This window comes from Sphaerodactylus townsendi, linkage group LG06 (genome assembly GCF_021028975.2).
Source record: "Sphaerodactylus townsendi isolate TG3544 linkage group LG06, MPM_Stown_v2.3, whole genome shotgun sequence".
Classification (NCBI taxonomy): domain Eukaryota; kingdom Metazoa; phylum Chordata; class Lepidosauria; order Squamata; family Sphaerodactylidae; genus Sphaerodactylus; species Sphaerodactylus townsendi.
This window is the reverse complement of record NC_059430.1, coordinates 67,367,225-67,392,935: the sequence shown is the minus strand read 5'-3', so window position 1 is coordinate 67,392,935 and position 25,711 is coordinate 67,367,225. Positions and strand designations below refer to the sequence as shown.

General features: G+C 41.1%; 1 protein-coding gene across 1 annotated transcript in view; it reads left to right on the top strand.

Moving 5' to 3' along the window:
• NRCAM (neuronal cell adhesion molecule) overlaps positions 1-25,711 on the top strand; it is a 180,830-nt gene that overhangs the window by 81,207 nt on the left and 73,912 nt on the right. Inside the window, 7 exon segments of the mRNA XM_048501581.1 lie at positions 2,833-2,850; positions 6,715-6,820; positions 10,546-10,751; positions 14,279-14,401; positions 16,022-16,192; positions 16,647-16,703; positions 22,450-22,561. Of these exon segments, the coding sequence (XP_048357538.1) occupies positions 2,833-2,850; positions 6,715-6,820; positions 10,546-10,751; positions 14,279-14,401; positions 16,022-16,192; positions 16,647-16,703; positions 22,450-22,561 (793 nt within the window).

The window sequence follows — 25,711 nt, the reverse complement described above, 5'->3', positions numbered from 1 at the left end:
ATGGAGATACAGGACTCAAAATCTGTGCATATTGCTAATTCTTATATCATGTCTTCATATCTTCAAAGATACCTCACAGAAAACAACAAAAAAGGAAAAATGACATGTTTGCGTAATTGGCAGGCAGTACTGAGTTTATTAATGTACCTTAATTATGGAAATGGTAGATGCCCAATGAGTAAACGTCCCTGGGAAACTTTATCAAATGGCAGACAGCATGAAAAGTCACTGAAGCAGCAGAAAATGGCGAGCAGTCACTGGGCAGAGAAAATGAAAGTGAGAGCTTCAAAATTGGGCGAGAGAAATAAAATGATTTGTACTCTCCGCACAGCAAATAGGAAATGTTTTCAAAACATTTTGGCAAAAAAAAATCACTTGGTTAGTGTTTTCAAAGAGAACAGTTTGGGGCTGAAATAGACCATATTGAAAATGTTTTGGGGAAAAGCTGTGTGGAATTCATACTCCAAACGCTTCTATTTCCATCCTGAAGATGTTTTATTTCTGTTGTGAAGAATGGACCAATGATAGAGGGGTACAGATTAATTTTCCTGGAGAGGGAATTCCATGTTTTTAATGGCAAGACCAAGAAGGCCCTTGCTTGTGCTGGTGCCTGAAGCAGGGCCCCTGAAAATGACCATAGTGGTTGGAAAGTTTCATTTGGGAGTATGTGGACCTTAAGGTATGTTGATCCCAAGCCATATGCCGCTTTAAAGGTGAATACCATCACCCTAAATTGGACCAAGCAGCTAATTGTGAACTAGTGTAGGTTAGGTAAAACTACAGTATTGTGGTTCCTGTGACCCACTCAGTATTGGAAACTTAAATCTATACTAGGCATGAAAGTAACAGTCTTGTCAATCTGAATCCTCCAATTACTTATAAAGTAGGGGATGGAACTCCACTTTTTTGGAGCAAGTGTCATTTGTGGGGGATGCTAAACCTTTCCCATCCATGGTTTTATCTCCCTGCAGTCTGTCTTAGCACTTTGACCTTTGAAGATGGGAGGGGGCGGCGGCAAGTGACTGGATAGAGTTTGATCAGCTCTTCTTTCTCATATGCCTTATTTATTGTGATTAGGGTAGACATGGGTTTAAACAAAATAGGTATGCTGCTGTTTTGTTCTCTGCCTTTATGATGACTTTTGCAATAGATCATCTGCAAATGTACAAATTGAGTACATGGGAGGCATGCATGCATACAAGTATAGTTAGTCCTCAATTAAATTTACCTCAGACTAGCCTAGTTCTTAGAAGCTATTTGTAGAAACCAGGTATTCAGCTGGGAGTCAATTTCATGTAGTCTCCCCTTGTTCCTGTGGCCTTCCAAGCTGCATGGCATATTGTTTAGAACTAGTTCCTGACTTTTAGGAACAAGAAAGTACTGGAGGAGGGGGAAGAAAAAATATTTTGCAAATCTCAGCTCGTGGGAATTTGGATGTAACACACTAATTAAAATGAATATGAAATTTTACAGTAAAGAATTGCTCAGGCTTGTGTAATGTGAAATCTAATGGCTAAATTCTTTCATGAGATTTTGGTATTTTTATCCTGAAATGTTTTTAAATTGCCCAGTGAAGTGACCCAGAGAAAAGCAAACTACATTTTGGATTGAATAGCAGCTTGCATCTTCTAGAGCAGGATGAGTTGCAAAATAGATCTCATTGTATTGGCAATGCTTGTAAATAAATTACCTAATTCATACAATTGCAAAATCAGTTTATAACTTCAGGAGCAAATAAATTAGTACTCTATTTCTTTTTTCAGAGCTCAAGTCATAAGTTCTATAAAACCAGAAAAAGAAATTGAATAAATTTATAATTTTTTAACACCTAAATTACCAAATCTACAGTTAAGATTAGTAGATTTATTCCAAACTAGCAGCAAAGTCCATTGCTGGGGAGATTCAGTGGGTCCTAGGAAAGGGCAGAAGATGAAGCATCTCCCCCTGCAATGGGCTTTACTGGACCTGTAGCCGGCCCCCACCTTCTCCTGGCATGATACTTGCCACCTGCCTGGTTCTGGGTCTGTGGCTTGGGCGGGGGGAGGGTTGGAGAGTTTGGACAGGTGTGTCTTGGGGTAGGTAGAAAGGTGAGGACAGGGGAAGGGTGAAGAGGAGTGGCTTAGGGTGGGGGAGGATGGCAAGGTGACGCTTGGGGAGGGGAGGATGGAATGGAGTGACAGAGTGGTTGGGAGGATTGAAAGGTGAGGCTTGGGGTGGCATGAGGGTCGGAAGCTGAGGTATGGGGTGTGGGGAGGGTGAAAATGTGAGGTTTGGAATGGGGAGAGGGTGGAATGGGGAGGTAACATTGCATTCCCTTAGCCTTTTATTGTTTAGGATATTCTAAATAGTGTAAAGGGGTTGGCAATGATTTAACAGTGTAGCTAAAAACTACACATCTATGATGTCTTGAAATAAAGTTGATGCCCTTATCTAGTGTAGCTTTAGGTGTTTATTTGTTTTCCATATATGGATATATTGAGTGTTCCTCTAATGTGAAAACTACATTTCATTCATTTTATTTTCCACCTCCTCAGGACTTTCATTATCAATATTAAATGTCCTATATTGGTCAGACTGACAAGTGGTGCTTGTACTTGAAAAGTCAACATTTGATAAGAGTTCTACAAAAGTCTCATCAACTCCTGACACGTTAATAAAATTACTTCACTGTCTCTAGTACATGAACGCTAGTTGTTTAGAAAAAATCTTACATGGAGATGATTTGTATATTTTTCAATAATTTTTAAGATTTCATTTTTATTTCATACTAACAAATGATTTTCTTTAATCCATAATTGCAATTCACCTGCTGAATCTGATGGGGGGGAAAAGCAAAACTTCTTGAAGAATGTAAGTTCTGCCCAGAAACTCGATATACATGAACATTCCGTTGTGTGCATTGAGTGTGAAGTCCAAATGGTGTGTTTTTTGTACAGTAGTGTGCTGTTAAAAATGTAGTGTACAGGTGATTATTTGAAAGCAATATTGTAGATGCCATAACAAGTATTCTGTAGAGGTAATTTGGGAATAGATTTTTATTTTTATGTTTTTACATTTTTGTTTAGTACTTGCTTCTTTCCCAAAAACGCTTATGAGCCCCTGTGTGTGTGGCAATGTATCTCTTTCTCAGCAGAAATGAAGATTTTAGAAATGTTTACAAACATTGTTTTTAATAGCAGAAATTGAGTTTTAGTATCTACTTTAGCACATTTTCCTACTCAATAGGAAAAAAGATAAATGGTTGCAATGGGGAAAATGGAGTGAAGAAGCATTTTCCTGTGCAGCTTTCATTCATTTTACAGTTAAGCCGGGTCAGGCCTGGTGTTGCAGTATCCATAAGAGAACATTCTCTGCTACTGGTGCAGAGAAATAACCATCTGTACACAGCATAGTGTGTTTTTCTAAAATTTTCTCTTGATTTCGTGGTTTCCAAGAATGTATAGTTTGAATTCGTGTTTTCAGACCAGTTCACATGTTTATCCACCTTCAAATAACCACTATGCCAACAAATAACAGTTCCTTTCTAAAACATTGACTCTTTCATGGCCCCATCACATGTGCCATTAAATACGGACTCCATTTGACTTTAAGATATTCTTACTCCCTCACCTCTTTGGAGGTTCTAGACCAGGCAGCTGGGTGAAAATCTTACTTTTTATTCTTCCTTTCATCCTGCTATCTCTCTTCATGTATAAAAACAAGGGATATCTGTATTGTTACAGGATTTTGCTCAGGTAGGAGTTTTCCCTCACAAAGCAAAGAACTAAAATACGTAGTTCATGCACTTCTAAAATTAAAATAAAAAGATCTGGCCAGCAAAAGAGTAGTTAGAGGAAGGACTGTTGCTGGTGAATGAGAACTCACAGAGGGCGCCTTTCAAGAGCATATTCAACCTGTGTTGTGCTGTCTGCATTGGCTCCCAGTTGAATTCCGAATCATCTTCAAGGTGTGGGTGTTGACCTTTAAGGCCTTGCGCGGCCTGGGACCCTCGTACCTTCGGGACCGCATTACCCCATGTGTCCCAACTCGACCTCTGCGCTCAGCAGAGGCCAATTTACTGGAGGTCCCTGGCCCCTCAATGATGCGGCTGGCCTCCACTCGAGCCAGGGCCTTCACGGCTCTGGCGCCGGCCTGGTGGAACACTCTCCCTCCAGCTGTCCGGGCCCTGCAGGACCTTGGGGATTTCCGCAGGGCCTGTAAGACTGAGTTGTACCACCAGGCCTTTGGAGAGACTGGCCGCTGAGGGTGCCCTTGCCCCCTCCTCTTTACCCCCATGGGCCCTAATACCATCAGGACCCATTATTTCTCATTAGGAAGGTTTCGTAAGGGCGCGGGCGATGCTTTAAGATATCACTGTTGTTTTAATTATATGTATGTTTTTAGCTGATGTTTTATCGGTACACCGCCCTGAGCCCTTCGGGGATAGGGCGGTATACTAAATTTAATTAAATAATAATAATAATAATAATAATAATAATAATAATAATAATAATAATAATAATAATAATAATAACTCCACCATAGTACCTTTCACCAGATTTGACTTATATGCCAGCTGTACCTACCCTTTAAAAGGTGTAATTTGGCTACGGGGATCCATGTTCTGATCATATCCAGTTTAGATTACAACAGTATATTTAATTTGAAGCAGCTTGTTACACATTTTAAGTTGAAAAACCTGATTAATAGTGCAGTCCTGAAGGGGGAACCCCTCAGGAGGCAGAGTGTCTGTGGCACCAATGTAAAGGTAGTATATAAATAGAATTTATAAAAAAATAAGTAAATACATACAGGAAGAATTCAATTTTGGAGACATTTGATCATATTTCTTTCTTCAAGGAGAATAAAAGCTGTTATTCTTATAGAAACTGACATTTATTAACACACTCACTAATGCAGGTTCCTTGATCAGAACTGTTTGCAAATGTGTAGCGTATTAAAAACAGCTGTTGTCCTGAATGTCTCCAACGTCTCCATGTTTAGACATATGTGCAATAAAAAGCTTTCTTGTCTGGTACTTGACTGTCTACCTATTTGGAAATTGCTCAGAGGGAAAGATTCTCCCCCTCAACTACAATACCCCTACATCTCTGGGCATGCAAGTGCCCTATTCCCACATCTCTATTTTGCCAGCTTGATGCTTTGGATGCCTGGTACTATTCATTGACATCATCCGTTGGCAACCTCTCCTGCTTAGGCACTGTTCCCCTGTGTATTTGGGTGCATACAAGTTCTGTTTCTGCCTTTCTAGTTGCCCAGCTTAGTGCCTCTGGCCATGGCAAGGCTTCTGCCAGCCTGTACTGACAGCAGATACCATCCCCAGGTTCCTCCTTTCTCCTAAGCCTGTCTCAAGCTGCAGGAGTCCATTCTTCCAAAGAGCTCCTAGGCAGCTGACCTGCTTATCTGTTGTATAAAATTGTTCCATGGCTCAGGAGAAATGAAGGGTCCTGTCAGGCGTGGGTTATCACCATGGTGTTCTCAGTGGGGTGGGGTTTAGTTACTGCAGATCAGAGCACTAAGCTTGCATCTGGTGCATTTGATTAAATTCCCAGTCCCCATGAGTGCTGAATGCAAGGCTTTTAGAGTGCATATTAGAACTCTATTTATGATAATAAATTCAGTGGTGCATTAGAATGCCACAAACTCTTCACAATACTGCTATAAAATTACTGCACAATACCAGTTATTTGTGGACAAAACAATCCAGTTGTGAACAATTGCTATAGTATAATAGTATTGCAGTTATTTACCAACCTGTAGATGCTGTCCTGTATATGATACAGCCAGTGGTGGGATCCAAAAATTTTAGTAACAGGTTTCCACGGTGGTGGAATTCGTGTCCTCGTATGTGATTTCAACGGGGCCTGGGTGGGGCACGACAGGGGCATAGCCAGGCATTCTGGGGGTAGGGCATTCCTGGGTGGGGCTGTGGCAAGGATGCAGCCGCTGCGCCGGTCCTTGGGCAGGAAACAAATGCACGCAGGCGCAGGCTGCCACGCACGCCAGTGCATCTCCTGCTAGACTGCTTCAAGTTCTGCGTGCTACTGCTGAGAGGAGGGGCGTAACTAAGGCAAAAATCACGTGGCAAAATCGCCAATTAGTAACCCCCTCTCGGCACACACAAATAATTAGTAACCTACTCTCAGGAACCTGTGAGAACCTGCTGGATCCCACCTCTGGATACAGCCTTTTGATATCGTGTTGCTTTGAAACTGTAACTCTTTTGGCTGTTGTGGATTTGCATTCCAGTCCAAACAAATTGGTAATTAACAGCTTGGAAAGTCTTACAGTAGAGAAGTGGTATGGTATTCAGCAGTGCAGTGTGTTCTTGTTGTGTTGGCTATTTTGGTGCAAGCTCATAGACAGATAGAAGCAGTTAAAAATAATAAGCAAACATTTGAGTTCGAAATGTTAGGCAGTGTTAATTGGTGTACAAATGGTTTGATTCTGCACAATGAATAAAATAAATGGGGGAAAGGCTTTGATTTTATCATCTAAGCCTGCAGCCCTCCAGATGAGCAATGGCATTATTGCTCATTGAGTTCAGTATAACTTAACTGCCACAGATATTTGTGCAAGGTTACAACTATTTATGATTGCCTTTACTTTTTTGTGAATTATTTTAACTTTTTTCATTCATTACAAATAGAATATTCTTATTCTCTTGAAAATATAATAATTTTTCCTTCTTTTGAATTATATTTCATAAAAAAGTGCCACAGCCTCCAACAATAACTCAACAGTCTCCAAAAGACTATATTGTTGACCCAAGGGAGAACATCGTAATACAGTGTGAAGCAAAAGGAAAACCACCTCCTAGGTAAGTTCTGATTTTATTGCTCTAAGATGTATTGCTCCAAGATTTAGTGGTTAAAAAATTGCCTATATCCATATCATTGAGAAATTAGTTTGATAAGATTGTTTCAACAGAGGTCGATTCCACATGGTACAAATATTTTGAACTGACAAAGGAAAATATCCTGGTTTGGCCAAGAACTTCGCATGGGTCCCGTTCCTGAAGTGGGATTGTCCTGCAATATTTCCCTCTCCCCAGGTTTTTCCAAAACTGCAAAAATGTGGATCTTTTTCAAAAATCCCACATTGAACCTGCTTCTGTGGGAACACCGTGGGTGCCCAACCGGTTTATTTTTCCTGCCCTGTCATCTGTTCTCCCTGCCCTTCAACATGTCAGTTTTGTTTCTGCTGAGCTGCCAACTGGCATAGCAGTCTGCCCTTTCCGAAATGTTCCCCAAGCCTGTTTTCTGCCCAGAAAAAGTCGACGAAAACCGAAACTGACAAAAACCAAAGTCAACGATAACCGAGGTACCACTATATTATACTGGATGGAACTGACCAGAGAAATATTGCTGGTTGTTGTTGTCCGAGGATGGATCTCTTTTGTGCGAAGCCCTTTACCAATGATACACACTACTCCATTGCTGGGGTAATAAATTGGCCATAGCCATTTTATTGAGCAGAAGCGTGAAGCTTAGCATGGGTCTGGATCTGGTCATGCAGGTAACGTGCCAAAGCTCTGCAGGGCGGGTGCCCCGTCCTGAGCTTCACTGTACTGTGGGGCTCTGCCAGGCGGACGGTCTCAAAAAGTCGCCGCATCTCAAAAAGGATATTGAGGAGATAGAAAAAGTGCAGAGAAGGGCAACAAGGATGATTGAGGGACTGGAGCACCTTCCCTATGAGGAGAGGCTGCAGCGTTTGGGACTCTTTAGTTTGGAGAGGAGGCGGCTAAGGGGGGATATGATTGAAGTCTAGACAATTATGCATGGGGTAGAAAATGTTGACAAGGAAAAAGTTATCTCTTTCTCACAATACTAGAACCAGGGGGCATACATTGAAAATGCTGGGGGGAAGAATTAGGACTAATAAAAGGAAACACTTCTTCACGCAACGTGTGATTGGTGTTTGGAATATGCTGCCACAGGAGGTGGTGATGGCCACTAACCTGGATAGCTTTAAAAGGGGCTTTGACAGATTTATGGAGGAGAAGTTGATTTATGGCTACCAATCTTGATCCTCCTTGATCTGAGATTGCAAATGCCTTAACAGACCAGGTGATCGGGAGCAACAGCCGCAGAAGGCCATTGCGTTCACATCCTACATGTGAGCTCTCAAAGGCACCTGGTGGGCCACTGCGAGTAGCAGAGAGCTGGACTAGATGGACTTTGGTCTGATCCAGCTGGCTTGTTCTTATGTTCTTATGTTCTTATGCTCCTGGCAAGAGATGTTTCCCTTCATCCCAGTTCGGCAGGGGCAGCCACCTCTTGCCGCTGTTGCCGTTCCCAAGGGGAAGGCGTAGCTCCCTAGATCCCATCACCTTCCCCTTCCCGAGCAATACCCATGCACACCAAGCTCCCTTCCCCTTCCAGAGCAATACCCAATACCCACCAGGTATCAAGGCTATGACAAAATGAGCATGCATTAACGTAGAAAATTAGGGAGAGATGGGTGGGCAAATAGTCAGCCGGCGAACACATGGCCGGCACAAAGGAGAGCAAGCCCCTTTAAAGTCTTGGTTTGCCTCTCCTTTTCCGGTGACGCTAGCTCTTTCCAAGCGTGGCTCCCCTTCCCCTTCCACCCTTACGGGGTAGCATAATCTGGTTTCACTTCTCCCCACCCCGAGCAGCAACCATGTCTCGTGGTGATTCACAGACGTCTTTCCATCTAGTGCTTTACAGCTAGAAGGACAATTATGATTCTAGGGCCATTTATGCATGCAGTATTTACCGCATTACTGAGAAGCAGTTGATTCCCTAAGTTTATTTTGCAGTGGAGTTTTCCTATTTACACCTCCCACCCCCCACCCCCGCAACATAGTGGGTTGGCTCCAACTAGCTCAGGGGTAGGGAACCTGCGGCTCTCCAGATGTTCAGGAACTACAATTCCCATCAGCCTCTGTCAGCATGGCCAATTGGCCATGCTGGTAGGGGCTGATGGGAATTGTAGTTCCTGAACATCTGGAGAGCCGCAGGTTCCCTACCCCTGAACTAGCTGTTCTGCTGATGAAAAGGTAGAAGGGATCCCCTTTGACCAAAAAGGTTGTATTGAGGACCACATAAACAAAAGCCACATGTGAAAGGGGCTATAGTAAGGAGGGGAACTGATTCAGAAACATCGAGCTGGTTACAACCAAATACATGAAGCTTTTTTTGTACATCATTGGTCTATCAAGGTCACTACTGTCTACTCTGACTGGCAGCAGCTCCCCAGGGTCTTGGGTTCTCTTTCACATCACTAGTTCAAACATAAAACAAAGGAAAGGCTCTACCACTGAGCCACAACCCATTTTAGAAACTTCTGACGTGGTGTACCTAAATGGCCAATTTGCACACTGAAGTCTTTTGTTTAAATTTTGCTGGTGCCATAAATGGATTGGACAGTATTTTAGCTTAGTCATTATATACAATTTGTGGAGTAATAACCTTGCTCTGCTTCATGAGGTTGTTGAAAGGGCCACAAGATGATGTGCCTAATGTACTTCAAACACTTCAGAAGCATTGTGTAAATGCTTATCATTATAAAGTTTGTGTCCAAATTAGAACATCTGGTATGCATCAGATAGACTTTTCAAAAGTCCCTATACCTACATAAACAGAACTAAAAACATTGTCCATGCTGTTCTTACTTATGCGTTGTGTTTTTCAGCTCTCCCCATTCCAGTGGCAGCCCCCTGATAAGTCCTTTGAGATCAAACTGGTCTAGAGTGTACATCATCAGATGTGCGGGGCTGTGTTGGAAAAAAAAATACCCCTCTCCCATATATATGAAGAGCTATTTGCTTGTGACTTGATGATAGGATGTTTGAACCCTAGTCATAGTCAATAACTTACTGATCACAATGTTTTTAATTATAGTAAACCATTACTGATTAGTGAATAGTAGAGTGAAAACTTCATTCTCAGAAACCTATTTGTCAGATGTAACAAATGGCAATCTGATACAAACTATGGACCCTTCCTACTTCAGTAACTTTAAAAAAAAATAGGGAAAGCAATTAGGAGGACATGGTTTCCTGTGGAGATTTTATACAACATAATTTAGCCAAGAGCTAATTTTTACAGACAGGTTAACAAAGGAGTTCATAATAGAATTACTGATGCAGTGTTAACAATATGAGTTCTAGCTGACTAGTGTTCATCTGTAGGTAGAAAATGAGGAGCCTTTTAAAGAGGTAGCGTATGGATATTTTACACAAACTTGAAATAAAAATACCAGTTTAGAAATTAGCAACTTTGGAAAGAGATAGATTTTACTTTTGAAGTATTGCCAGAAATGTTTCCAGACTGTTATCCTGATCTCTGAACATGGACATGGTTTCCATTGCTACCTGTGGAAAACTATGCATTTAGGACTTCTTCCCTACTAATGTAGATAAATAGAATTTCTCATTTTTCCAAGAGGGCTGAATTGTGCTTAGTTTATAGCAGAGCAAGTGTGTTTCCTAGTGATGACTGACATTCATATTAATATTGGGTTAATTTTGTTCAAGGATTGTTCTCTAATAAATAAACATATTTATTCAATTGATAGCTTTTCATGGACACGTAATGGAACTCATTTTGACATAGATAAAGATGCACGGGTAAAAATGAAGTCCCAGTCAGGAACACTTACAATAAATATTATAAATGAAGAAAACGGAGGAAAGGCAGAAGCATATGAAGGAATTTATCAGTGCACTGCAAGAAATGAACGCGGAGCAGCAGTTTCTAATAACATTATTGTACGCTCATCCAGTAAGTTGAACATTTGACATTAATAAAACATAAAGCTCTTACTACTACTTATTATTAACTTTTTAATTTACTTTTCTTCTTTATTTACTTGTTTTCTTCTTTCCTTTTAAAAAAGACATCTTTTTACTCATCAAAGCAATCTTGTTAGAAGGTAATGGTACAGTTTTCGATATTTTAGCTTAGTGCTATACTGCATGATAAAGTGCCTGTTTTCTCTCAAATATTTAGTAAGTTAAAGCACGCCATATTTTCCTTCTTTTTCCTACTAAGTTTAAAGCTGGGTATTGTACAAAGCATCACAATTAGAAAAATAATATTTTGATTCAATAGTATTTTATACATTTAAAAATTAGATATTCCAAAATCTATACTTTATTCTTTGACTGAAGAAATTGAAAGTTATTTCAGTGAGACACTCTTGAAGCAAAATTAATAGCTGGCCACAGACATTTCTTTTAAACAATTGCATTTGATTCAAACATAGTTGCAAACCATAGCATATCATTACCTGAATGAACATGGAACATCCTGTGGATTGCATATTCCTTCCCACTTCTATCTTCCCTCATCCACTCATACATAGTTTGATAATTTAGCAGTCCACTTTCACAACAGGCCAGCCTTTGTCTTTACCTCTAAAGTGCATAATATGGTTATTCTGGTTATTCTCTTCTGTTCCAACCAACATCTCAAACCAAGATTAACCTGGAGTCATAGTTTGGAGGGAAAAAATATGGCAGTTTGGACATGAAAATAAACTATGGTTTTACATAGATCCAGCAGTATTTCATCAACTTGGTTTAGTGAGGGAGATGGATGGGAGAAGGAAATACATGAGCCCAAGAATACTCCAGTCATATGCAACAACAATCTACGACATAGTACATCTGAACCATGCCTAATAGTTTCATCTGCCATATGTTCTCCGAAGCAATGTTGATAAGATGTGACACTATGTGTTTCAACGGAATGTCTTAAATCCTGACACTGTATGAAATTATGTCAAAGCTAATCTTACCTAGCATGCCGACATTCAATTACGCATTTCAAAATGGTATAGACTAATGTTCTGTTCATAATAATAAAGTGGCAATAAACCAATGTATGGGATCCTTAATTTGTTTGCCAATCTATCTGTAGTTTCCATCAATATCTGTTCTTCAGTGTCTCATTAGAAATTTGTTATCCTTTCTCTCTTTAAACTAGTTTTTAAAATTGCTTTGCTTTCCTGCATTACCCAGAATTACTTTATCTAAGATGCCCTTCTGTACATTTTAGGAAAGTTCAAGAATCCTGTTCTATCTGTTACTTAACATTTGAAGGCTAATTAACTCCAGATAGGCTTTTTCTAACTTTCCCTTGAAAATGTTGCTATTTGAAATGTATTCATACTAAAGAGTGACAAATGTCATTAGTTATGGCTTTTGTGTTCATGTTTCTCAGTTTTTTTCTTGCTGCTTACTACATTTCTCTTGGAGGTGGAGGACATCTTGATGGGTGATTTCCACCCCATCTCAGGCAGGCAGGAAAAAAAATTCCGTCACTTCCTGTCTAGGCTTGGACTCCATCTTAACCAGTATTTTTCCTGCCTCGACAGGGAGTGCACGGAATTCTTTGGACTCCTCCTTAAAATTTATTCTCTGTCCAAGATCCCCACCCCCATATGAGAAGCAGACAGTTCCCATTGTCCGATCTGGAGTCTCTTCCCAGCCACAGAACTCCAGGGCCACAGCTAAAAGTGATATACTCCCCTATCAGCATTCATCATGACTAGGGAACCCAGATGGCCAGGAACCATACACCCCATCAGCCTCTGTCAGCATGGCCAATTGGTCTTGCTGGTAGGGGCTGATGGGAATTGTAGTTCCTGAACATCTGGAGAGCCGCAGGTTCCCTACCCCTGATCATGACATTTCTACTCCCTAAAGGCCCTCCCCTTGGCTTGTTTGGATGGCTCGGTTTGTTTGGATAGGAGGCTGCAATGAAAAACAGGGTGTATTTTACGTAGTGCTTTGGGCAGATTCAGTTGCACAGTCACCTCTATATCGATGGATTTTATCACTGACTTGCCTGCCAGTTGAGGCAAAACTGTGATTTGGATGATTTATTCTCTAAGCAAACCCATTTTATTCCTTGTGCCTCAATCCCCAGTGCTCCGAAATTGGCCAAGACGTTTATTTAACATATCTATCATTTGCATTCAGCCCCAGACAAAACTACTTCTGATCAGGGTAGCCAATTCATTTCAAAATTCTGGAAGGAATTCTTACAATTCTTGGGGATGGAGCAAGCTTTATCTTCAGCTTATCACGCGGAGACAAATGGCCGGTCTGAACGGACCAATCAGACACTAGAACAATATCTCAGATGCTACAGTAATTATCATCATGATAATTGGGTAGATCTTTTGGCATATGCCAAGTATGCTTACAATAATACAGTTCACAGCAACACTGGGAAAAACCCCTTTGAAGCAGTCTCAGGACAGTTGGGAAAGCCCCTACCTTTTTTGGGTCAATCTACTGTTGATCCTCCTCAGTTACAGGAATGGATCCAGCAGATTGTAGATGGCTGGGATCCCATTCTCAGAGTACTGCAGAGAGCTAAGGATGCTCACAAGAAACAGGCTGACAAACGCCACCCCCTCTCCTTAGATGTAGGGGATATGGTTTTCATCTCTACTAAGAATCTGAGGAACATTCATAAGTACCAGAAACTGGGACACAAATACATTGGTCCTTTTCCTGTTATCTGCAAAATCAATGAGGTGACTGTGCAACTGAATTTGCCCAAAGCACTACGTAAAATGCACCCTGTTTTTCATTGCAGCCTCCTGAAAAGGGCCCGAGTTCCCGATGCATGGCATCCTACACCTGCTCCGCCTCTGATTGATGGGGCTACACATTATGAAATCCAAGATGTATTGGACTGTTGCATCTATTGCAACTGCTTGCAGTATCTGATTTCATGGAAGGGTTATTCATCTGGGCAGAGTGGGTGAATGTATCATGTATTCAAGCTCCCAAGCTCATTAAAGCATTTCTCTGAGCCTATCCAAACAAACCAGGGAGAGGGCCTTTAGGGAGCAGAAATGTCATGATGGTGCCGTTGGGAGGGGGGGAATCGCTTTCACTTTTGCAGGTGCAGTATTATCAGTTTTAGCTGTGGCCTTGGAATTCTGTGGCTGAGAAGAGGCTGGATAATGTGAACTGTTTGCTTCTCATGTGGGGGTGGGGATCTTGTACTCATATTATCAAGAATTTGGCGTGGTTGTCACCAGAACTCTCTTTCTATGTTCCTGACATGTCTTCAATAAAACCTTGAACCAATCAAGTGATTTGTTGTCTGAACGGGGAATCTGACACCTAGACAGGAAGTGACGGAATTCTTTTTTCCTCCCTTCCTGAGATGGGGTGGAAATCACCCATCAAGATGTCCTCCTGCCTACCAAGAGAAGGCCCCTTCATGGTGAGTATCCAATGGACCAGTCTTATTGAGCAGTTCCACTTATTTTTATTTTTCTACAGGGTCCCCCTTATGGACTAAGGAAACCCTAGTTCCAATAAGAGTAATTGAAGGTCAACATGTAATACTCCCCTGCAGGCCTCCAGTGGGATTACCTCCACCTATAATATTTTGGATGGATAACTGTAAGTTTATATTATGAAGAACTATGAAGCTATGAAGAAGTTATGAAGAACTAGAACAAAAGTCATATTATTTTATTTCATTTGTGTTTGGATTATGCTTGCTTACAGTGTTTGAAACATCTTTATGATGGCACATAGTTATGCCTCCACATTTCATTATTAAATTATTTTTATTATTACATTTCTATGCGCCCCCCTCCCAACCTACTTATTTGTATGTTAAGATCTTTGTGTTATTTGCCAGCTTTCAAAGGTATTTCACTTATGGTAGTACTGATGCAATAGCTTAGGCAGTGTGATATGAGTACTGCAAGTACATATTATGGCATACTGCTGAGGCAATAGTCATTGTATGTCATCCTAGCTACCCCTCCAGTGGAACAACAAGCAATAAAATAGTATAAATTTCCACAGAAATTTGGGAAGAATTCACATTTTGTATTTATCCCTTTGTGTAGAGCTCACTTGCAAACTCTAGCCTGTTCTCCATAACAGCAGAATGGAGGTATGAGGAGAGACTTTACAACTGGGTGGACTTTGCAAAGCCAGTAGACAATTGCAAGAACTAGGTAGCTTTAATAAATAAATGTAGGCATGTTCTTCTGAATTATGGCTGGGAATTTAACATTGTGATATGAAGTGGAATGTGTGAAACATTGGCTAAACAATTACACTTTAAATGGGGTCACAAATAGAGGGTGGGCATTGTGTATCTGCATATTTAGATGTCTCAAGCAATTTGTGGGCATTTCTGTATTGGCCAGTTTATATATGTAATCAGTGATGAAGTGAGGAGGGATGGTGGGAAGGGGGATAGATCCCTGGGCACCTTTGGGAGGGTCGTATGGGTGCACATTGCCAGAGTGCTCGTCTTCCTTCATAGCTGAACCAACTCCCAAACTACCTGTGGAGGTCAGAGCAGGGATGCAGTTGACGCTGGGATCAGCTTGCTCAGATGGAGTCAATAGTATAAAGCTGGACCCAGTCAGCCCAGCTGCTCAGTTTGATGCTGGACTGAGCAGGACTAGGTTCAAGCTTTAAATTGCTAGTGGGAAGCCTGCATTTTAAAGCTGGATAGGGTGAGCCGAGCCAGCATTCCCACTTTCAAAGTCCATGTGGAGTTTGGGACCAGGACACAGGAGAGGAGTGGTACTGTAGGTTTTTGTTCTTGATGTGAAATGGGATGTATATTCAGAGAGCCTGCAGCCATGTCTGTAAAAATTGTATGATTATTTATTTATTTTCTGATTTGTTAATTGCCCCTCCCATTTTGGGCTCAGGGTAATGTACAATCCACAGTACAATACATAAATACTGCTTCGACTAACCCATAATTAAAAATGAAAAAGTATCCAAATTAAAACAATAACCAACATAGTCCATAAATCAGAAGTTAATAGTAATTATGATTTATATTATATTTAGTAGTATTATATTTAGTAGTAATTATAGTCGTAGAAATAACTGTTGGCTTTCTCAATATATGTCCCACTAAACACAGAGCTTTTTCCACGTGTTCTTGTGAAAGGAAGTATTGTCTGGAGAAGAAGTGGTTAGTTGACATCTTTGAAACAGCCTTTTGTTACTTGCAGTATAATTTGTTTTATTTTTTCCATTCAGCTTTTCAAAAGTTACCTCAGAATGATAGAGTTTCTCAAAGTTTAAATGGAGATCTTTATTTTTCTAATGTAAAGCCAGAAGACACGCGGGAAGATTATATATGTTATGCAAGATTTAATCATACACAAACTATCCAACAAAAGCAACCCATTTCTTTAAAGGTTGAGCCAGGTAGGTATTAATTCTACTAAATTAGTTGGTGCCATATTGTGTTTGCCTGTCTGTTACCTAGACATAATGTGTATTTTTTGGAATATGAGTGACATAAATGATTTGACAAAACAATGGAAATAACTTATAATATTTTACTAGATCTTAGTACATGGAGAAGAATTAGTCTGTGACCAATACAGTTAGTTTTGCTGAATTCAGTGGGATTTGTGCACTGTATATTCATGTTTGCAACTGTAATTTGAACAAGCTCTTCTGTATGTTTTCTACTCAAAAATGTGATGAATCATTAATATAATCTGACAAAGGCAAAGCTTCTTGTTTTTACTGTATTGTAATTAATGCATTAATAGATTTATGTTATATCTTTTTTTACTTTGATAAGTAAAATAACATTTAAAGGTAAGGTTTGTTCTGCATAGCTGCGTTCTTCATGATGTTCTGTTTATTTCAGTGGATTCATTGAATGAAACTATAGCTGCTAATATGAGTGACTCTGATTTTTATGGTGGTGAGTTTAGAGATCCACTTTAGCATTCCTCCTTTCATTGTAGAGTTTAGTTAACTAACTTCACTCCATGGCTGCTTAACTTTACTGCCCTTACAATTAAATTATATGTACATATTTGTACTAGTGATGATACAAATTAATTGTACAGTATGAACTTTTATTTACAAGTAGCAACAGTACTTTTTGCATGTAAAACATCTTAATATTTTTACAAATGAATCCATGTACCTGATTTATTAATTTTTATGCACTTTATTGCTTTTCTTCTGAATTAGCTGCTAATTCATTATCACTGGCACACTGTATCACAGACTGTACAGAATTAACAAATTCTTATCTTGCTTACACCTTGCTGAATATACAGCCTAAATGTTTTGTGTTGTATATATATGTGGTAGAAAACATAACTACTCATATTCTAGTGGACATTTTTGTTTCTCCCTCCCAAAACCTTTAGAGAGGTAAAGATTTTTTGTAACACTATCAACCTATGTTGTGGGTTTGCCTGTATTGTTGAACCCCTCAATAATGTGTGTATATATATATATACCCAAATCACTTTGTGAAACTTTTGTAGAACAAAAAAATGCTTTATAGTTTTATACATAATTTATCAACCTATCCCTTGTCTAACGGTTCACAGTTTCCCCTTCTTACTGCTTAGGTTCAAAACAAATAGAAACACTCAGTTCCTGTCTGCATACAGTGTGTAGGATTAGGGGCCATTACAACCAGCAGATGTAATCCGAAGGATTGGTGACAAAATCAGTCCCTGTCATTGCCACTCTAAGCAGAATTGCATATTTCGTTGGCCCAATGACTTCATTGGATTTAGAAGGATGTAACCCTGCTTTGGATAGCATTGTGCATTTTCTATTGGAATCACAAAAGCCATAGACACATTTCTTGCTGAGGTTTATTTTGGGCCTAGAAAGTGAAGAACGGCTGACTTTTATACCCCGCTTTTTTCTACCACAAGGAATCTCAAAATGCATTACAAACACCTTTCCTTCTCTCCTCTTCACAAGATGTATCTTGTGAGGAGGAGTGGGTGAGAGAGCTCTGGGAGAAATGTGACTAGCCCAAGGTCACCCAGCAGACTTTATGTGGAAGACTGGGAAATCAAGTCTGGTTCACCAGATTAGAGTCTATCATTCTTGTATTTTTTGTATTGTATGTTGTGAGTGGCATATAAGTCGAATAATAAATAAATAAATACACCACTACATCACACTCTTAACCACTACACCATGTGACCATATCCAAAGTGAGCACAGAATACCTGTAGCATAACTAGGCAAACTGGAGCCTTGGGCAAAACGTGAGCTTGATGCCCCCCCAGGTGCATGCCCGGTGTAATGCGCACCCCCTTCCCCTTGTAGCTACGCCCAGTGGCGTATCTAGGCAAACTGGAGTGGGCAGCCGCCCTCCCCCACTGTGACCAAGCAATGATTTTTTACACCAAGTTGTTTCAAAGTCACCATCACATTATAGAACATGACTCAACTCACAAATCTCAACACAGCAATAGGCCATGCCACACAGCAGAAATAATTTTTTGAAAACATTTTTTTTGAAAATAATTTTTTGAAAACAAAATGCTTTCAAAATATTTTATTACTGATATGAAAACATTTTATGGTGTTGTATCCAGTCCCCCCAATTGGGGGAAACAGCATCACTTTCAATGTTATTTAAACTGGGAACCCCAGTTTCTCCCTTTAAGGTGGATTTAAAAGGAGAATCTGGGCTCCCTAGTTTAAACGATGCTGGAATCCACCCCTAAACAGTATCATTTTCAATGGTGTTTAAACTAGGGAGCCCAGATTCTCCTTTTAAATCCACCTTAAAGAGAGAATCTGGGGTTCCCAGTTTGAACAACATTGAAAGTGATGCTATTTTGGGGTGGATTCTCCCCCACCCTGAAACAACATCACTTTCAATGTTTTAACTGGGGACCTCAGATTCTCCCTTTAAATCCATGCCAAAGGGGGGAATTTAAAAGGAAAATCTGGGGAAATTTGGGGGGTGCCTGCTGTCAGGGGTGCAATTGTTAAGCTAGCAGCATCAAACTTTCAGGGTATCGTTAGGAGACCCTCCTAATGATACCACCCAGGTTAGGTGTAGTTTGGTTCAGGGAGTCCAAAGTTGTGGACCCTCAAAGTGTAGCCCACATCTTCTGTTAGCTATTATTGGAAACAATGGGGGATGGGGCACCCCCTTTGGGAGTCCATAACTTTGGACTCCCTGAACCAAACCTCACCAACCCTGGGTGATAGCATCAGGAGAGTCTTCCGAAACATCCCAGAAATTTTGGTGATGCTAGCCTAAAAACTGCGCCCTCTGCAGGCCAAAAACAGAAAAACACTGAAAATAGAAAAAACCCACAAACGAACCTGCAGTTTTTGCGCCCCCCACAAGGTGGCACCCTGGGCAACTGCCCACTTTTCCCAATGGGAGAAACACCTCTGCAGCATACTCACAAGTTGCATCCCACGCTCCTAAAGTGCTGCACTTGGAACAGGTCCTAAACCCTTTGGCTCTACTTCATTCATTCATTCATTCATTCATTCATTCATTCATTCATTCATTCATTCATTCATTCATTCATTCATTCATTCATTCATTCATTCATTCATTCAGGATTGAAGCTGAGAGTTTGTGACTGGCTCAGCAACCTTCCATTACATGAGGTGGTATTTCAACCTAGCTTTCCTAGGGCCTACACTGTTGCCTTAACCACAACATCATGCTGACTTTCACACACCATACTGCGTGTATGTGTATAGTTCATGTACACAACACAATTTAATTATGATACTATTTAACAGGCTTTATCATTATTGCAATATTCTGTTATAGATATCATAAATTAAACAAATATGTGCATATTAACTGCCTAACATTATTTATCAAAGTATGTATGTAACACTGTGCTGTGCTTTGCTATTTTTTAATATACACCACCAGGGTAGGGTAGGGAGAAAGTGAAGAATAGTAAGCACCAACAACAATGGTGTTCACTGGGCTCTGGACACAAAGTGGAGCCAATTTACCATCTCAGCAGGCTGAAATCTCACATTCTAGGGCCACCAGGGGACTCTTTAATAGGGCTGTTATTTGCAGCAAGTCATTCTGCTCTCCCTTGACTAAATGCCTAATTGAGAAAAACACACTTCCCTTGGTGCTGGTGCTTCCTCCATGGCTAAACTGCAACTGCTGTCTGACTAATTGTTTAGCTAACCTGATGCTTTGTTCAGGTTTTTTTTTAAAAAAAATGCAGTAAAGATCCAAGTTCCTGTTTCTTCCTCTCTGCACCAAAATGGGTTTGTCCAAAGCTCCCATCTGCTCTTTAAAACCATTCTCTTCCCCTTTTTTGCATATGGCTAAAAGGAATGATTCTGCCTGGCCCCTGCTTCCAAAAACTACTATTTAATGTGATAAAATCTGCAAATCACAGGGGTGGGGTGAAATGGGAGAGCAGACAACTAAATGGAGAGCAAATAACCAACCCTGGAAAGCAGATAACCAACCACCCTTGTCAACAAGTGAGGGGTTATAGAACACAACCACTCAGCTAGTATCACCATTTTTCAGAATTCACCCAAAAAAGAAAACAACAAAATACTTCCTCCAAGAGTCACCAAACAACCCCTACTTATGTTCTCAGATACTCCCACACCACTCTTCACACTAGGCTCATGTCAGACACTCACATCAAAAACTAACGAAGTCTTCTTCATAGCTCCTATCCTCCACACGCTCTCCTCATTTGGTAGCAGGTAGAAAAAGCTTGAAGTGAAGAGGCAAGGCTTGCTTACTTACCCCTCTTAATCCTGCCTTCCGATTGGATGGCTAGCCCTTATATAGCCAATCCCATACTTGTGCCTTATTTGGGACGGAGGCAAATCATCCCCCAACTTAAAATCTGTGAGTGCTTCTTTGAAGAAGTGGGAAACAAGTGAAAGAGTTATATGGAATATTGTCGTTGGAGCTGCATCTAAGGTTCCTTGTTGCTTGTCTTTACCTAAGTTAATGATCCTTTCATGTAGAAATGAACACAGGAGGAGAGAGAAGAACTATTTGTGTATTCTGGTTATTTAGGAATAATTATTGCTTGGCCTTGATAAACAGGCAACTTGTAAAGTAGAAGACTGATCTTCCATCCTTTTTTGTTTTTCATCAAACAGGATTCAAGTAGAACATTTTTTGTATTGTATTTGCAGTTTTTGGAAAAACTTATAAAAGCCTGTGCTTTGACTCCTAGGGAACCATATGATTTTCTCAATCAATGTTTAGGCTCTTAATTGAAAAGAATGGGAATATTGGATTAGTTTTCGCTGGAGCTCATTATGCACATAGGAACCTGTGGAAGATACCAGCAGAAAATTGAAGGATTGCTTTCAGTAATGTAACATACAAATGGGTACCCTAAAAAAATGAGAAAATAGCCATCCCATTTTACCCCCTTGCTTACCGCCCTCACGCCATCCCCTTTCTGCAGGTTTCCCTCCTAGCTACACTCTCGGCAGTGTACCCAGGGCAGTCTGAGCGGGTGTGCTGAGCCCTTCACCACAGCCCCGTTCTCAATATCTCACCTGGAGCAATCTAGCAGCTCCTCCCAGACTGCTCTGGGCAGGCATGTTGAGGCTTCCCTCCTCCTCCTCCTCCTCCTCCTCCTCCTCCTCCTCCTCCCCCCCCCCTCTCTCCTACTCTGTATGTATCTCATAAGCTTGGCCAGACTATCTGGACAGGGAAACTAAAACTAAGGCTTCCCTCCAGAAGTGGGATTTAGCTGGTTCACACCAGTTGTCCCAAACCAGTACCTAACCAGCTGAATCCCACCATGGCACCACCCTAGGGTGGCTGCAGATCAGGCCATGCACCTGGGCTGCCCTTGAGTGGTGTCATGATGTGTGGCCTTCAGGGGAGGGCCGGGAGGCCTGCTTGAGCACCAGCAGGGCAGGCTATCCTGGCAGGTCGCTCCATGCATGCAGCCTGATCTCCGGGCGGCTCCTCGGTCTGCATGCCTCTGGGCCACTCCACTGGCCCAGAGGTGTACAGCCTGCCAGGATGGCCTGCCCTGCTGGTGCTTCAGCCGGCCTCGCAGCCCCCTGATGCTGGCCACGTTCTTTTGCCTCCCCCGCCCAGCACCAGAAAGGGGCTGGGGATGCAGCAACCAGGTAAGTTGGTGGGGTGGGCACACAGCAGAGGGGCATGGGGGGCAAACCAGTGGTTGACCCAGTTGAATCCCACCACTGCTTCTCTCCCTAGCTTTCAGTGATTTACCCAGACTGCTCCAATTAAACACATGGAGGTTTCCCTCCCTCTGTGAACAGGTGTGCCGAGGCTTCCTCCCTCCCTCTTGCCCTCCAAGTCAGCAGCTCATCCAGACTTCACTGGACAAGCATGTCAGTATAATGTGGCAAATCTTCTACTACAGGTTCACATCATATGTGAAGCCAAAGAGATGTAAAGCCATTGTAAAGCCATACAGAGATGTAAAACCAGAGCCCTCCGGGGGTGGGCGGTATAAAAGTCGAATAAATAAATAAATAAAATAAATTGTGGAGTAGTTCAATGAGACATAACTGAAACTCGTACAATCCTGTATGTTGGAATGTGTAAGGTTGATAGTGTTGGATGCCTTATCCATTTATAATATATAAATGATGCTTTATTACACTATTTGGTTTAGAATTAAATCTGTATTCACTTTTAAATACCATTTTTATTTTATTTTCAGCCACAGAATTCAAAGAGAGACGTCCATCTCTTCTAACTCCTACTGGTATTGCAAGCAGCAAAACAGAGCTAAGAGGAAATACCCTTATGTTGGAGTGTATTGCAGAAGGATTGTGAGTTGTTCTTAAATCATACAGTGCAAATGTGGAAAAAGTGAAAAAGATGGTGTTTTGATTATTTAATTAATTTATTTATTTATGCACTTATTTACATTATTTATATTCCACCTTTCTCACTTGGACTCAAGGCAGAATACACAGAGTAAGACAATACAATCAGTGGATTAGACATTCAGTGAGCAATTTCAAAGGCCTCCCTGTGCAGTCTGACATAGTAAGCTTCTGAATTGTCCAGAATTTCAGTGTTCTCAAATAAAATATTATGTCCAGTTTTGTTTAACACATGTTCTGCAACTGCAGATTTTTCAGGATGGTTAAGCCGACAGTGTCTTTTGTGTTCCTTAATACGGGTTTGAATGCTGCGTTTTGTGGTTCCTATGTAGACCTTTCCACAGCTACAGGGTATGCGATATACTCCTGAAATTCACAAACACCAGGACAACTTCAATAAGAAAGAAGAGACGTTAAAAATTAGCAAAGCCTGGCTCCCAGTACTTAAAAAATGGACTGATAACCCCACCCGCAATACAATTCACTCAACCACACCTTTGCATAGCAAGTTCCACCCAAACACTTAATGATTGGTTCCCCACCCTGGGACCACACTAAACTTCTCACTTAGACACAGTGTGAAACAGACTTTTCTCTGTGATAGACCTCTGAAGATGCCAGCCACAGATGCAGGCGAAACATTAGGAACAAAATCCACCAGACCACAGCCACACAGCCCAGAAAACCCACCACAGCTAGTTGAGTCTGGCTGTGAAAGCCTTTAACAATATATCACTTTTATTTTTCTTCCCTGGAAATTTTTGGAGCAGGCTTATTTGTTAATATAGAATAGATCACAAAACTGGGCTATCATAAAATAGATAAGCTATATAATTTATCTTATACACCAATAGTGAAGTTAGCCAAATTTTAGATACTTAAATTTGGTGACTAGAGCTGTAAATGGGCAAGACAGTTCTTCCAACAAACTTGAAAAACACCCTAGGTTTGTAGAAAAAATATGAATTCTATATTGTGGGCGGGGAGGTTAATTTAAAAAAAACTGATGAAAGGAGTGTCTGAAGCTTTCATAAACTGATGCCCTTAGTGGCTGTTGTTAGGCTACTACAGCATTCAAGGCTTGGAGTTTCTGTGAGTAAAAGGCAGGGGGGAGGGGTACAGAACCCTTTCCAGGACTGTTCTGGCCTTTGAGGGAAGACGCATAGGGGCGAGGTTGTGGATAGAGTTGCCAGCTCAAGGTTGGGAGATTCTTGGAGATTTTGGTGTGGAGTCTGCGGTGGCAGGGTTTGGGGAGGGGAGAGGCCTCAGATGGATATAATACCATAGAGTCTCTCCTCCAAGGCAGCCATTTTCTCCAACTTGACAGATCTTTGATATTTGCAGTTTAGTTGTAATTCTGGGGGATCTCCAGGTCTCCCCTGGAGGTTAGCAACACCAGGCCTAGCAGCAACCTCTGGGTGACCTGATAACACTCAACTTGCATGACTCCACCAGATCTGGCTGCTTGCTGCTGTTCAGCTATGAAATACAGTGTGGTATAGTAGTTAGAGCATTAGAGTAGGGTCTGGGGGACCCAGATTTGAATACCCACCTTGCTACTGGGTGACTTTGGACCAGTTACATACTTTCTGCATAACCTATCACATAGGATTGTTGTGGGAATAAATAAGAGGTCTCCATTGGTTTTGGTCTTCATTGTGGAAAAAGGTGGATTATAAATGAATAAATAATAAAGATAGCTGAAGATGGGAGGCAATAAGATGGTAGGTTGTTGAATGACTGAGAAGGAGAAAATGAGACAGACAAAAGGGGAAGGATATGGGAGTTGCCAGAAGGAGGAAAAGGGGTAATAATGCAGAGAGGGGGGTCTAAGGGAAAGTGAGGTGCCACCCGCAAGTCATTGAGGGTTCCCTCCCCTGCAAGTGGGCCTGGTCCAGTGGCCACCACCACACAACTAGGCCATAATTTTCCTAGATAGAGGGGGTAGGGAAAGCTGCAGTCAGAGGGGCAGGTAAATGTAGGTAGGCTATTTGGTGGAAAGGAGAGATGAAAGCAGAAAAAGGGGTGAGACTAAGGGGGAATGCATAGGAATTAGAAAGTAGAAATAGTGGGAGAGTGGGAAATGAGATGCCTCCCACAAGTCTTTGCAGGTTCCACTTGTACAGTATAATAGGAAATCTGTTGGACAAAGTTGTCTCTTGGTTGGGGCATCAGAGTCTTTAGATCTAATTGCATATATTATTTCAGAGGCATGCAAATACATATCAATAAAGTTGCTAACTGGCCTATAGAAAAATGTCCTACTTTCTTTGATAAAGGCTACATGTTTGGAAATACGTGGCTGAAACTTTTCATGGCATGGACATGTCCCATGGAGCCTCCATTAAATGGACTGGACATTTCCCAATCGTTAGGAACTCCTGCATATCAATATTACATACATTAGTATCTGTTCCTGCTTTATTATTATTGGTTGATTTCACAGCTCCCAGTTCTTTAGCTGGTTGTTGACCTTTCATTACATTTCGAGCTTCTAGGAAGTTCTAATGTATCAGCATAGTATTTGTGTGGAGATGATGATGATGATGATGATGATGATGATGATGATGATGATGATGATGATGATGATGATGATGATGATGATGATGATGTGTACATTAAAACACAGCACAAGTGTCTGGAATTCATCTCTGAATATCGAGTCCTTCCCAAGAACCTAGGATATGTGTGAAGTTCTTAGAAGTGCTGCTTTCTGCAGCATGTGGACTGATGTTCTGTCCAAGTTTAGGCTTTTCAGGTGCTTTTCAAGGTTTCTTGGGATCCCTCCTAGAGCACCAACTACTATTGGGATTACTGTTCTTTTTTGCCACAATCATTTGACTTCAATTTGTAGGTCCTTGTATTTTGTGATCTTTTGTCCTCTACCTTGCTTTCTTTGTCCTCTACCTTGCTTTCAACTGGCACTGCAACGTCTATGATCCAAACATGTTTTTTCTCTACCACTGTTATGTCTGGGGTGTTACGTGCCAGGTGTTTGTCTGTCTGTTTTCTAAAGTCCCAGAGTATTTTTGCTTCTTCATTTTCTGTGGTCTTCTCTGGCTTGTGCTCGTACCAGGTCTTTCTACAGGGCAG